This window comes from Xenopus tropicalis, chromosome 5, assembly GCF_000004195.4.
Source record: "Xenopus tropicalis strain Nigerian chromosome 5, UCB_Xtro_10.0, whole genome shotgun sequence".
Lineage (NCBI taxonomy): Eukaryota > Metazoa > Chordata > Amphibia > Anura > Pipidae > Xenopus > Xenopus tropicalis.
In genome coordinates, this window is record NC_030681.2 from 120114435 (window position 1) to 120129599 (window position 15165).

General features: G+C 38.7%; 1 protein-coding gene across 3 annotated transcripts in view; it reads right to left on the reverse strand.

The window, feature by feature from the left end:
* The window catches only part of slc9a9 (solute carrier family 9, subfamily A (NHE9, cation proton antiporter 9), member 9), a 290228-nt gene that overhangs the window by 45972 nt on the left and 229091 nt on the right, over positions 1 to 15165 (reverse strand). For all 3 annotated transcript variants that reach the window (XM_031902407.1, XM_031902409.1, XM_031902410.1), the window contains exon 14: positions 7885 to 7964. In XM_031902407.1, the coding sequence (XP_031758267.1) occupies positions 7885 to 7964 (80 nt within the window). The remainder of the gene's footprint in view (positions 1 to 7884; positions 7965 to 15165) is intronic.

A 15165-nucleotide genomic window follows, 5' to 3' on the forward strand; every position in this document is an offset into this window, starting at 1 on the left:
AGTTCTAGATTAGGGTTTCTGCTGAACATTCTTTTTGCCTATTGTTTTAATCATGAAAAATCTGTTTTGTGTCATTTCTTCCGATAAACTGAAGTGACTACATATTTGGTGCTTTTATGGTAGATAATTAGATTCCCACAAATAATAACAGTACATAATGGACTCCTGATTATTTGTGCACCAGGAAGGTAATTATTTACCTTTCAAGGACCAAACACAGAGTAGCTTCAGTTGCCCTGTTTTCCCTTTTTAGCTAAATAGCAACAACAAAAAAAGATGTTTCCTGATTAAAACAATGGGCAATTGTATTTAAAGCACAAGCCGTATTCATTTAATTCAACCTAAACAAGGGGGTATTTGTAACTAGTAACACCAACAAATGAATGTGTTTTATGTGCATTTATATACATTTATAATACATTGGCCTGCACTGGGTTTGCTTCAAAAACATTACTAGTTTATAGAAATAATCAGCTATGTAACCACAGGGGCAGCCATCAAGGGCCAGGGCACAAGGGGGGATTGTCAGCCTGCAATACAGATACTTCTAGCTGTGCCTGCACCCAGAAACACTGAATCCACCCGGGGGCAGGTACACACAGTTGATATCTGCCAACTAACACAAGACTTGGCGTTTGCTGGCGGATATTGGCTACATGTGCCTGCACCCAGGTGGATTCAATGCAGGAAGACTTTTTTTAACATAGTGGCGGATTGTCGACACTTATCCGCAAGCTGACAATCCATCCTATGTGCCCTTGCCCCAAAGCTGAAAAAAGGCAAAAAGGCACAGGTGTATATGGCAGAAAACAAAAGCTGTATTTAATACAATGGGTTTAGTTCTTACAAAGGATGATAAACAGGAGTCAAATGCCATATATGGCTCCCTAAAGCACTATAGAATAAACTCTTTCCTATAAAATAGGACATTTATTGACTAGAAATAGTTTATTTGTAGGTTCTAGATCAACCATTACAAATCACATACAAATCATTTCCTGAGAACACATTACCCTCTAACTTCAACATGGGATAAACGTTTTACTTTAATTAATAAATAGGCTGTCAATGACCTGAAACTCAATTCTGAGAGTAATTAAATAGCCCTGAAATGACCTGCTGGGTACAAGCCGCTTGTGTAAGTTTGCTCTGGTACTGGTAGGATTGATTTTAAACTCTCAGGGCTACCATGATTATATGCATAAATGTTCTAAACTGAAGTGATCAGAACCCATTGGTGTTGTGCAATAAAACATGTGTTGGTGGCTAATAAGTCATTTTGTTGCGCTGACTGATGCGGCATTTATTTCAGGTTAAGCAAGTTTAAGGGATATGAAGAAAGAATCATCTGTTAGCTCAGTTCTGTTACAGGCAAAGCTAAGTATAATTTTTGCCAGCCTGAGCTTAGCATCTGTAATTGAAATATCTGAGGTCGTGGTACTTTGAATTGCTGATAGCTATAAACTTCCAAGAGAATTCATCAAGAAGGGAGTAATGATGCTCTTGTAAAAAAAAAGATTAATATTCTGAGGTGAGAGACAGATACTGACATTATTGCCTCAGGAACACTGACATCCAGTAAAGAGGCTTTCTTTTTCAAATCAGTGCAAAACTTTATGCCTAGGAAGTTTCCATTACTGGGGAGTTACAAAGTGTTTGTTTATCAAAATGCCAAGCACAAAAAAACACAATGAGGAAACATATAATAGTTGTTTGGTGTCGCACAGGAATGTGCCATTACAGGGATTGTTGGATGAACAGTAGAACAGAAGTTTTAGTCCAGCAAAGGGAACAGGCTTTGGCCTAAGTTATAGCACTGTGAGTTGAATAATATTGTACTAGTTCCACCCACCCACTGACCTAAGCACTGAAATGCAAGGAAAGGAACTGAAAAAAATAATTATAAACAGATGGTTTACAAATGTTCTCCCTATGCCTCAATGGGTTTCCTCCCACATTCCTTCCTGGCATCTGATAAAAATAGACTCTATTGTGTGCAGGGACTAAATTATAACATATTTTACTTTAGTTACATGTTGGCGCTTTATGAATAATGAATTGCTTACGCATAAAATTCTACACAATATATATCTCCCAAAGTTCCCAGTTGGAAATTAGGACATTTTGGTCCTCTTGTTACTAGTCCACTCCATACACTTGCTTTCATAGCCATTGTCAAGGTCTGCTCTAAACACTGACCACTTTTCATAGCCATGAATTGGAACTGTCCAGACTTACTAATGACAGTTGGCAAATCTGAACAATAACTGGGCTAGCTCCTGGCTGTGGCAATCTGAACAATAACTGGGCTAGCTCCTGGATGTGGCAATCTGAACAATAACTGGGCTAGCTCCTGGATGTGGCAATCTGAACAATAACTGGGCTAGCTCCTGGATGTGGCAATCTGAACAATAACTGCGCTAGCTCCTGAATGTGGCAATCTGAACAATAACTGGGCTAGCTCCTGGATGTGGCAATCTGAACAATAACTGGGCTAGCTCCTGGATGTGGCAATCTGAACAATAACTGGGCTAGCTCCTGGATGTGGCAATCTGAACAATAACTGGGATATAACTCCTGCCTCTGGCAATATGAACAATAAATAGGCTAGCTCCTGGCTGTGCCAATCTGAACAATAACTGGGCTAGCTCCTGGATGTGGCAATCTGAACAATAACTGAGCTAGCTCCTGGATGTGGCAATCTGAACAATAACTGAGCTAGCTCCTGGATGTGGCAATCTGAACAATAACTGGGCTAGCTCCTGGATGTGGCAATCTGAACAATAACTGGGCTAGCTCCTGGATGTGGCAATCTGAACAATAACTGGGATATAGCTCCTGCCTCTGGCAATATGAACAATAAATAGGCTAGCTCCTGGCTGTGGCAATCAAAACAGAAATTCATCTATTTGTTGCCTGTGGCAAACAGAGCATCTCACTCCTACCTGCTTAGCTTGTAATTTGGGATACTGTAATAAAAATGATTTCCTATGTATCTGCTGACGTTTACAGTAAACCGCAGCTTGCTTGTTACACCTGTTCTCTCTGGATTTATGTGACATGTTTTCCAAAAGAAACCACTGATATATTGCAGAACAGCATCAAACAGATGGGTCAGTACCTAGAATTTACATAGTGAGCATTACGCTACGTATGTGGACAAAGCATAATGACACATTCCAGTGCACATAGAATGGCAGTAAGTGAGGCTGAAGGTAAGGAAGAGCAGTTTCCATTTTACAAGGAACTCATCTGTACTGACAAAGGGCAGCAAACACAAATCACTGAAGGATATAATTCCTTAACATCCACTGTGAGTGGAAAAGAATTCTCATTTTGGATAAGACATTATTAGATTACCTTAAAAATAAACAAATACTATATTACTCAAGGAGCATATCACTTCCTGTGCTGGCTTTTGCTATAATTAAATATTTTAATCTTACTACCACAAAAATCCTCTGAAAAATATAAATAAAAACTAACCATAACTGGTCCAAACGACAGGCTTTATTATAATCTATTCCCTTTTTCTTGCCACTCTCCTACCCCTTTTCTAAACATTTTCTTCTGCCAATATCAGCCTCCCCTTCCACTTGAACTGAACCCTCCAGTATTTACATGCAGCCTGGGTGTGATCCCATAGACATGAGCATCATATTGGTATCATGTTTTTCTTTATTTCTATACTAGACTATTTAATACTAAATTCTCTATACTAAACTACTTAATACTAAGTTCTCTATACAGTATTAGTATGGTAAAGCAAGGCTATGTTCCCTACAACTTCAGTCCAAGTCTGATAAACTTAGAAGCAAACTTTGTGGCAAAGCACATAGTCACATGTTTACATGCATGATTGCCCGCGTGCTGGCTTAATCACATCCAAGTTTGATACCTGAGGCACGAGGGGAGACCAATCTGAATGATGAAGGGTGTCTAAACTTGGCTAAGGAAAACAAACTGGGCACTGCTGAGTCAGGATCCACTGGTTGAGATAATATCAATACCAACAAACCGAAAGGAATTAGCAGTGTTTATACTAAGACAGTACCAGTAATGCTTCCCTTATGATCAAGATCAGTGACTTTGGTATATATTCAGGAGAACACACACTTCTGTAGGAAGCTATTGTGCATGGTAAAGTTGCTGCGATTGTGAATTGTAAAACAATATCTGAATTGTTTTAGACAATTATTTAAATTACAACAAGCTGTTGAATCTGTTCACTGTTTCTTTTCTTCATTCATCCTTAGTACCAGACAAAAAAATTGGTACTAAAATATTGAGCTGGCTACAGGTGTAAAGTTTGCTGCCATTCTAATCACCTACAGCAGTGATCCCCAACCAGTGGCTCAGGGGCAACATGCTGCTCACAAGCCTCTTGGATGTTGCTCCCAGTGGCCTCAAAGCTGGTGCTTATGAGGCAGGTTTTGGTTGCATAAAAACCAAATGTAGTGACAAACAGAGCCTCCTGTAGGCTACCAGTCCACACAGAGGCTACCAAATAGCCAATCACAGTGCTTATTTGACACCCCCAGTAACCTCTGATGTACATTAATCAATTTGCAAGTAGTATTTACTGGTCATCTGATTTTTTATTACATATAAGCGAGGATATGAGTGCAGCTAATAAAACGTATGCTTACAGTGTGAGATACAAGTCTTAAATAATTTCAGGCTCTCGGTCTTCTTAAAGGTTACAGAAGAAGACCCCACAGAGTTGGCCCTGGCATGGAGAATTCCATTTGCAGACCTTTGTGGCTGGCCTTTTTACTTGTTGTGGTATTATAATGCATTAGGAGGGCTACAGGGGTTGCTAAACTGGGTTGAATCAACCACACAATGTTTTCATTGACAGTTACAGAGATTAAAAATAAAGGTATAATGGCCCCTTTAGTCCAAAACACATGGTAGTACTTTCCTCAGTAACCTTACTTGCCGCGAGTTGTTGGCTCAACTCCAATCTTTAAAGCTTGCAAAGCACAAACATCTATAATGGACATTGAATCTCAGACTATACAGTGCAAAATATTCCATTTAATCTAAAGAATAATGTTTGATTTCTATGTGCCTTCTCAGTAAGAAGAGCTGCTGTTTATTTTCAATACTGAGAAGTTATGAACAGGTCTAACAATCACAGGAGGCTGTAAAAACACATTTCTTTAGAATATATAAAGCACTGTTGTGTGGGGTTAAGAAAAGGTAACCCGTGAGTCCCTGAGCAATGAATAAGCTAGCCACCGAAATGTGACAGCCATGGATTTGTGTGTCAGAGTCTGAACTTGTCAAGGCAGTGATGTGGAAGAACAGAATACAGGGAGGGAGGAGGGTGGGCTCCATGGGAGAGATGGGAAGTGATGGGAAATGGAAGGTATGTAGGTGGCTGGCTTGGTTTTTCCTGTAATAAGATGATTATCAGAAAACAAGTGGTGACACACTTAGAGAGTGTCGCGGAAGTAGCTATTTTTTCGTACCCAGGTTATAATAAGAAATGGTGACTCACGATGCAAAATGTGTCACTTAGAGCCGTCTGAGGAAAACATCACTGTCTGTCACCTCGGTTTAGCACAAACCACTCACAGATGCAGACTAATATACATGTGTTGTGTCATTCTCACAGAATGGGAAAACAGATCAGAATGCATTTAGTCTTCTAATATACACTGCCTACACTTGTACCTACTGAAACAGACTAACAGTGCACAGTTAGACAGTCATCTTAAAGAGATACTGACACCAGAAATTAAAAATTGTATACTTTATGTATCATAACACTGTCTTTGCATGTGCTTTATAGTTTTGTTTTAAAAGTATTTGCCCACTTCTCTTGCATTACCTATCTGAACCCCCTTGTTCCTCTACAAGGGGGCTGCCATATTTGTGCTGCAGTAGTCTATAATTGCTAGTTGATCTGACAGGTAGAGAAGGGACAGTCAGGTTAGAAAAACAGTCTTCAAGTAGCAGTAACTTACAAAAGTAGCCCTATCAGCAAAAAATGATCAACATGGCCTATAGGGAACTTTTAATGTACATTCAGATTATGTGTCCGTATCACTTTAAATACTTCTAAAGCTAATCTCCAGATGATGTCTAGCTGGTTATTGTTAAACAACTTCACCAAAGGTTTCTATTGACTTTTGCATTATTTTTATAATTATGAATCCAATACAGCAGAAGCTGCAGCCATAAATGCTAATAAGCAAATTAACTTTAACAGCAATGTGACTCAAGGCAAATGTGCTGACCCACATCTGATTCAACCAGTTAATGAGATCAAGTAGCTTGGCAAGGCCATGTTGAATAGAAATACTATATGAAAGAGGTATTAAGTGCCAGGATGCTTTGTGAAGTTTGGCTAAAAAAAGTTACTTTTATAAAGGAACTTAATGGTCCAAAACTAAAAAAAAAAAAAAAGAGAAAAATCAGGTTTTTTTTTTACCATATGCTTCCCTATTGCAAATGCTGGACCTACACATATGAATGCTAATGTGGACCATAGTCCAAAGCTCACTGTATGGGTGGTGCAGAGTTTGATCCCTTTCCCAAGAAGGCTTATTATCACAACCCTAGGCTATATGGAAAGGATCAGGAACTCCTTCAAACTAACCCTTTATATCCAGGCTTGGGAATTTAGAGAGTAAATAGGTGTCAGTGAAGGGGGAAATGTTCTCAGTAACTAAGAGTGGGGGTCAGGCTAAATGTCCAATTTTTATAGGTGCAATTCTGTTTCCATTTACACGTGCCTAGCAATCATAAATAAGCCCTAAAGGACTATAAACATGCATAATCTGCAACCTCTTATAGGTGAATGTAATAAAAGGAAAAATAATGCACACAAATAAGAATAAAAGTTAGCATTTCACAATTGTTTATTGCATTGCAAATTTTTATTGCACATTGCAAACTTTTAAGGCATACTTGAAGGTGGCGTAATCTTTTGGAGCAAGCATAACTTTTTCATTATTACATACACTGCACACTGTCGCAAACAATACCATTTGCAAACTTTCTTCCACTATTGGAAGTAGTTGCTAAACAGTTTCTGTGTTTGCAAAGCCCATATAAAAGTAATGCAAAGGCAAATTTGTTCGTACAGAGGCATACATTATCGCATTGCGAATAATATTTCAGTTACCGACTTTTATTACATTTCCCCCTAAGTATCTCTTTTGAAAAGGATTTTCCATATTTCCCATATTTTTTATTACTGCAGAACAGTTTTACAGACCTATTTTCAATTGAGGTAGCCACACTGAAGCCATAAATACCAAAATCACCACCAAAATGAGACTTATTTCTCCTTTCTCCTGGAAACAGATCTACTGTACAGCGCTGCATACATAAGTAGCGCTTTATAAATAAAGATATACATACATACATACATACATTTTTAGAGGAGTTTATGGGAAAGTTACTTGCTGGAATTTCAGCTATTTCTGCTCAGCCCTGGAAACCATCTATCACCTGTTAATTGCTTTGTACAACTCCTGTATAATGTGACTCCAAACTAAAATAAGTAAATCTTACAAAGAAAAGAAATATGCAATTGCAAACAATAGCAGACTGGATGTCAAGGTTAACCAAAACCTTTTTATAAATTCAAAATGACCTAGAAGAACTTAAAATTACTCCAAATCAGTTTCCAGCTTGGTTTGAAGGTAAAGGGGGAGGGGTGGATTTATTCCTATCAGGGTTATCGGTAACATAGAAACTACAGGAACCTTTTTGTTGCTGTTGCTGAAGAATAAAAATGAATTTGTAGGAGAAGAAAACAATCACATGTCCTATTATCCTTGCATTCATATGTAATTTAAATAAGTAATCAATAAATATATATTGGCAGATAAGATATTGGCATGTGTATAATTACAGAAAGGATACTTGTGATCAAAGCCATACCATATCCTGAAGAGCCAAGCACTTTCTGCCTTGGTTGAGCTTCCATTCTGATTTTCTGTCCTCTAGAGTAAAAACAAAACCAGACATTTAACTCTTTAGCTAGTAATTACATTTGAAAAAGAAAACATAACCAATGTAAAGGTTTTATATAGAAGAAAAAATAATAAGAAATCCCTGTATACAGATGGCGCTTTGTCTTAAAGAAGACAAAAAAGAATTAAATCATTAAGTCAGGGAAAGGTTAGAAAGATGTTTGAGTGGAGCTGCACTATTTTTTCCGATCCGGTGCAATTTTTCCTACACAGAGGAGAAAAAACTAGGTGAATAAATTCACTGAATGGTGCCTAATATATCGACTACTTGTCCTTTAAGGCCTCAGCAATATCTTTGTTTAGTGTCCAACAATTTCAATCAAAAAGTTTAATGACTGAACCCCTACATGTGGCTTTCATAATATATCATTGGGGTTTAAATAAAAACATTCTTTCCCATGTACACTTGAATCACATATAAATCCCTTGTGACTTAACATATAAAAATGGCAACATGAGTCTTGGTATGGCTGTCGGAATCAAGCTATGTTGTAGCTGTGACTTTTCATGGTGTGCATAGATGTTATTAGTGTTGATTATGCACTATCGATCAAGGTAAGTGAAAAATCATTAGCTGGAACACTAAAGTGTTGTGTGAGAAGTTCTAATGTTTTAGAGTGCATTAATCATTCTCAACAAAAAAAAGATCGCTGGTACTTCCAGTTAACAACAACACACGCTGTGCCACCAATCAATAAAGCACGCTGTGCTATTACACAGAACAAAACATGCATTGGTTACTTTTTAATTTTTAATTTTGCTCAAAATGGGAAAAGGAAATGGAACCTGGTGGTGTGGGGTAGGTTAGAATTTAATGGGGGGAGGCATGTTACTACTTATGGGACAAATTATTTGAACATTGGTCAGTCTATATTGGTCTCTTCCAATTCAGAGACCAGAGCTGTAATAGTTAAACAATGTGCTTTTTAAGGTAGCTGTGGAGATACTACATTTATAAAAAATCCATACCATGCATACTGTTTATCATAAGTTTGCTGACCCAGCTAAATGCCAAACATCCCCACTGATACACATCAAACCCTCCAAGCGCATTGTATTGATCTCTTTAATGGCCGGTTTTGTTGTAATATTTATAATAAAAGTTAAGCTTTACCCATATTGACAATAACTCCATTACTGATAGGTGAGGACATTTCACAAATCCTTTCTTCATGATACCTGCCATACTTCTGAAATAAAACATCTCTAACTACCATACTGATTCTGTCTTGAGCTTTTGGTGGAGGACAGGTGCATAACTTTTCTATCTTGGTGCAACCAAAAAAAGATGGTACTGTAGTAGTACCAGTACCAGTAGATGGTACTGTAGTATTTACAAGCACAACTGTACCTCTCTTCTCCAATCACTGTCTATAATAAGAGTCAAAAAATGAAAGCTCGGGAGATAAAGGAAACTCTGTGTCACAGCACTACAGTATGCCGGGGCCTAAATGGTTGCAGGGTAAAGAAAAGAGAAAGTGTGCCAACAAAAGAAGCATACCTTTTTGCCTGATGTAAAAAACTACCACATAGGCATTGCTAGAGCCAGAGAGCAGAGCTGCAGCATTTCCAAAACTGCTGCTGAAATGACAGTCCTGGGTAGTAGTGTATAAAGGGGTTGTGCAAAAATGTGTGGGATTTGGGGCATAATAGGGCATGATTGGGTACATCAGGGTGTGGCCAAAAGAGAAATCCCAGGAATATGATCTCATTTTTCTGTGGAATACTACTAGAAATATGTAATAGGCATGTTGTAAGGCATGTGAAGTTTGTAACACGGTGCCCTGTATGTGTTGGGTGATAAGAGCAGTGAAATAATGGGTAATTCTGTCATTCTCCAGATTAAAGAACAAATCTTAAAATGTATGCTTAAATTGTTGACCGCTAAATAACAATTAGCACAGCTTACTCGATAGCAATTCTAGTTGGCCACTTTTCTTTTCTTGTAAAGGCATTGAAATACAGTGGTGAATATTGCTGTAATTACATTTTGTACCTGATCTTGCCAGGAATGGGGTAACATTGCACATGTGATTGGACTAACTTACTGTTGTCGTGGGTCACACCACATTAGTGTGAAGCAGGAGATTTTTAGAGGTAATTAATAATAGCAGACAGGGTTTTACTGCAGTTTTCAGCAGAACAATAAAGCAACCTATAGAAAGAGTGACATTACAGTATTTATACAGACAAAGCCATGTTGTGGCAAAACGTACTTCTCTGTGAGGCTGTAAGGGCTTTTGGTTGCCTTGGAATACAAGAACTTGTGCCCTTATAAAGAGGTGTGTTAGTGGACTGTTCCAGGAAGAAGAACGTAACTTCAGTATCATATAAATTGGACTCCATAGGGAAACACCTTCCACCAACAGTGTTTTATTCCCTTTCCTCAAATTAAAAGACATCGGCAGGGCCAAACTAAACCAAATACCTATGAGAAAACCTTTCTTATGCCACTCCCACTCAACCCCCATGTGAATTTTTTTTCCACTCTTACAGCCCCACCTCACCCCTGTAAGAATTTCCAGAATTTGGACACTTAAAGCTATTAGGGGTGGCTCTTTGATGACCCTGGTTACATGCAGTGCACTGCCACTGGAGCTAAAGTTATCACCTTGCCCTGAATGCTTAACAGCACTGAGCACTATCACCCAATCACATTTTTAAGGTGGCCATAAAAGGACCAATAAAAGCTCCTGGTGAGTGAATTGCAAATGAGTAGATCTTCACATGTATGGCCACCTTTACACCCTGATGCTAATGGCGTGTGAAAATGATTTGGACCATTCCAGTGCATTAACAATGATGAACTAAATGCTTAAATGATACTTAATAAATTGGTCCCTGCTTTCTGGAAATAAGTTTCACAGTACAGTTTCAGATTATGATGTTATTTTCCTTCCTTTGAGTTAACATCGGAGAAATGTTTTTGTAAGTATCAAGCAACTGGTACATGGGTACATTAAAACAATAAAATGACTCTTCTGGCATGATTATTCACCACAGAAAGTGTGCCATACGAGTATGGTAATTACTTCCCATTTAGTTAAGGCCAATTGCAAATACACTAGAAATAACAATTTCTTTATAAAATACCATAAAACGGCAGGTCTGAAATCTCAAGCCTACAATTATCATAGCTCCTTTTGTATGACTTTATCTAAATAGTGTAACCAAACTGACTATTGAATTCCTGTATTCTGTCAGTGGCTTACAATTACCTCTGTTAGAGATTTTAACAAACGAAAGAGTCTTGGCAGTTTTCTATAGGCTGAGTTAAAAGAGCTCTGAAAATATATAACAAAGCAACTAAATACATTATCTCCCATGTTCTTTGTTTATAAAGCACATGCATTATCAGAAAAAATAAACTTCTCTTTCTGTAGATTTGGATAAGAAAACCTATTGTTGAGTGTGTATCGGTAGCCTATAGCAATGGAGCATGGCAGTGGATCGGGGCTCAGACTTACTAAAAAGGAAGGGCCTTGATACTGTAAAGAAGAATCGGCAAGTGTAGGAGATAGAAAAGGGGCAGCAAATGGTTAATAGTAAGGCAGCAGGAATAGGAGGTTAAGAGGCAGAAGGAGGGGACAATGAGGTATAGGCAATGCAGGAGAGGAAGTTTCTACCTTTTCCGGTGGAGCAGAGGATAAGCAACATCCCACCCTCCTGCCCTCGTTTTGTGGTAAGTTTACAGGTGAGGGGCATTAGAATTTGCTATGGGGGGGGGCGCATGCGCGGTCTGGAATGAGCTAGACGCAACCTAACTGAGCTCCGTCTCACGGCCTGGGTAAAAGCCGGTATCTGAGCTTCCTAGCACTATCTAACAGCACCGGACAAATAGATAACGGTGGTGGAACATAATGGGGGAAAAAAAACTTAAAGACACCACGGGTACGATGTCCCCATACCTCAGCAAATATCCCGGACCGACCTCGACGCAAGCAGCCCAAGATGGCGGCGATCGGGAAGAAAGAGGTACGCGCTTGTCCGCACCTTCATCCCCCGTGGCATCGGCAATGTCAGGCTCGCGTAGCCCAAGCCCTCAGCCCCTAATAACGCAAGCGACATTTCAATCGTCAGCTGAAGCGACTCCAGTAACGGAGGAAATTTTACTACAGCACCTAGCTACCTTAAAGGACTCTCTCACTGCTACTATAACGGCCACGGTGGCCCAAGTACTCTCCGCAATAAGAACCGATATTACAGAACTGGGAGAGAGAACGGACAAAGTGGAAAATACCCTAGACGACCTGATTGCCAACTATAATACTTTGGTAGATGAACATAATACATTACAGTCAGAACACGGCCAGCTTAAGTTGCTATGCGAGGACTTGGAAAACAGAAACCGTAGATGCAATCTGCGTATCAGAGGAATACCTGAAGGTATTAAGCAAACTGAACTCAAAAACCACCTACTAAACCTTTTCACCATGCTGGTTCCAGATCAACCCCCAGAAGTATGGCGTATGGACAGAGCTCATAGAGCCCTAGGAGCGAGGCCACCAGATGCTAAACTACCAAAGGATGTTATTACCTGCCTACATTACTATGAAAGCAAAGAAAAAATTATAGAAGCAACCAGGAACTGTCAATCCATCGAGCACCAAGGAGCCACACTCCAAATATTTAATGATATATCAGCTATCACTCTGGCAAAACGGAGAGCCTTAAAACCACTTACACAACAGCTGCGGGATAATGGCATCCCCTACAGATGGGGATACCCCTTTAAACTAATTGTAATTAAGAACAACAGACAGTACATACTACAGGACCCAGCGCAAACCAAGCAGTTCCTAGCAACACTGGATCTACCTTCAAAAGATCATACATCCCAACTACTAGGACGAATACGGTCTACTAGAATGCAACCGACATGGGACAAAGTTCCAGTGACTCACAAGAAAAGACCCGACAACGAGGAAATAGAACACCCTCGTCCACCCAGAGTAAAGGATGCAACAACGGCCGCTAAGAGAGATCCTCGAAGACATCAGGACGCCACCGGGCGCAGCAACTACCCACCCTAGGCCAAGACCGACTCAGAAAGGAATATTTCACGTTTTAGGACACAGAACTGTCCATATATGACAACCAAACCCGAATTAAACCCCGAAACTAAACCTGGGGATAACACAACAACTTCCTCAGTCAGACTTTGACCTACAGGAGTTACTCCTAAAAGTTCAGAAGGATAATATCTAAGTGGAAACAGATACAAATAGGCATTTACCTGCCTCCAGCCCTCTTTATGGGCAAAAGCTGGAAAAGAACTCTAATACAAGGGCAGATGAGTATAATATGCTTCCACGCTTCCTTCATATTATGGTTAATTTTTCTGGTTTTATATGTTATATTTTCATATGTTAATTTTATTATTTTGGTAGTATTGTCAAACATAAACCCCTCATGTATTATGTGGTATTATCGCAGTGTAAACTTAAATTTGGTAATTGAGATGCAAAACCCCCTTCTTAAAGGAAACCTCTATCCACTTCTTATACACACTAAGAGAGTTATTAATAACAGGACTAATGATTAATGTTATTACCCTGAATGTTAAGGGGACAAACTCCCCTTTGAAAAGAAGGTTAGTTTTTAAGGAATTAAAACAATTAAATGCAGATGTAGCGCTCCTACAGGAGACACATCATAAAAAAAGCAAAATTTGGAGACTAACACATAACGCCTATTCAAAACACTATTTTTCTTCCAATTCTCGCAAAAAAGCAGGAGTTGCAATTTTAATACGCAACACTACTAACTTCTCTCTTAAACATAAAGAAGTGGATAGAGATGGTCATTACATTTTACTGAATGGAGTCTTAGAAGGTGTACCAATAACAATACTAAATGTTTATGCCCCTAATCAAGGTCAGACTCAGTTTCTAAACAGAATCAGTTCTAAGCTCCAGAAATACCGAGATAACCCTATTATTTTAGGTGGAGATTTTAATTTAGCTGTTTCCCAGTTAAGAGATGTTTTAAGAACAAGAGAGACCCCACCACCAAAAGATGCAGAGATGTCTTCAAGAAAATTTAGGCAGGTCATACGAAAGATCCCGCTTCTTGATATCTGGAGAATAAAACACCCAACACAAAAACAATACACTTTTTACTCCCACCCCCATAAAACCCATAGCAGAATAGATTACATTTTTATTTCCCCCCAATTATGTCACCCTAACATTAGAGCTAACATAGAACAGATAACTTGGTCTGATCATGCTCCTGTTACAGTTAAAATTCCTTTAAAAGGCCTGGTAAGGAAAAAAACATGTCAGTGGAGATTAAATGAGAGCTTACTATCGGTTCCTGAACACATGGAACTATTAGTAAACAAACTAGAAGAATTCTTCCAACTAAACACAGAATCTGTACAAGACTTTGCTATAGTATGGGAAACTCATAAAGCCTTTATCAGGGGTGAGTTAATATCACTTGCAAGCAGATTAAAACGTAATAGAATGGCCAAACTAAGAACTCTTAAAGCCTCTCTACTTTTATCAGAACAACAATTTGCAGCTCAGCCAACTGTTCAGAAATTGGCCAGAATCACTCAGCTGAGAAATAGTATCAAGGATATTCAGATTCAAGAAGTAGAGAAATCTATTCAATGGACCAAACAGAGGTACTATGAATTTGGAAATAAGGCCCATACTATGTTAGCTAATAAAATTAGGGAACGCAAAATACTGAACAATCCAATAATGATCCAAAACAAAGATAAAATAGAAGCTAACCCAGAAAACATATTAGAATGCTTTAGAACCTACTACGAGAACTTATATAACTTACCGGGGCATAGAAAGAACAACCCAGAAAAACATCAACAGGCAATCAAAGATTTCCTAACACAATGTGGCCTCCCCACCCTTACAAAAGAAGAACTAGATTCATTGAACATAGTTATAACAGAGGAGGAACTTAGCGAAGTTATGAAAGAGCTTCCCCCAAAAAAGGCACCAGGGCCAGATGGCCTAACATATAAATATTATAAGAGCTTCTTTAAACAACTATCCCCGAGAATGTGTAAACTATATAATAGCTATTTACAAGGCAACCCAATTCATAGAGAAACGTTAAAATCATATATTACAGTAATACCAAAAGAGGGACGAGATCATACAAAATGTGCTAACTATAGGCCGATCTCCTTGCTAAATTC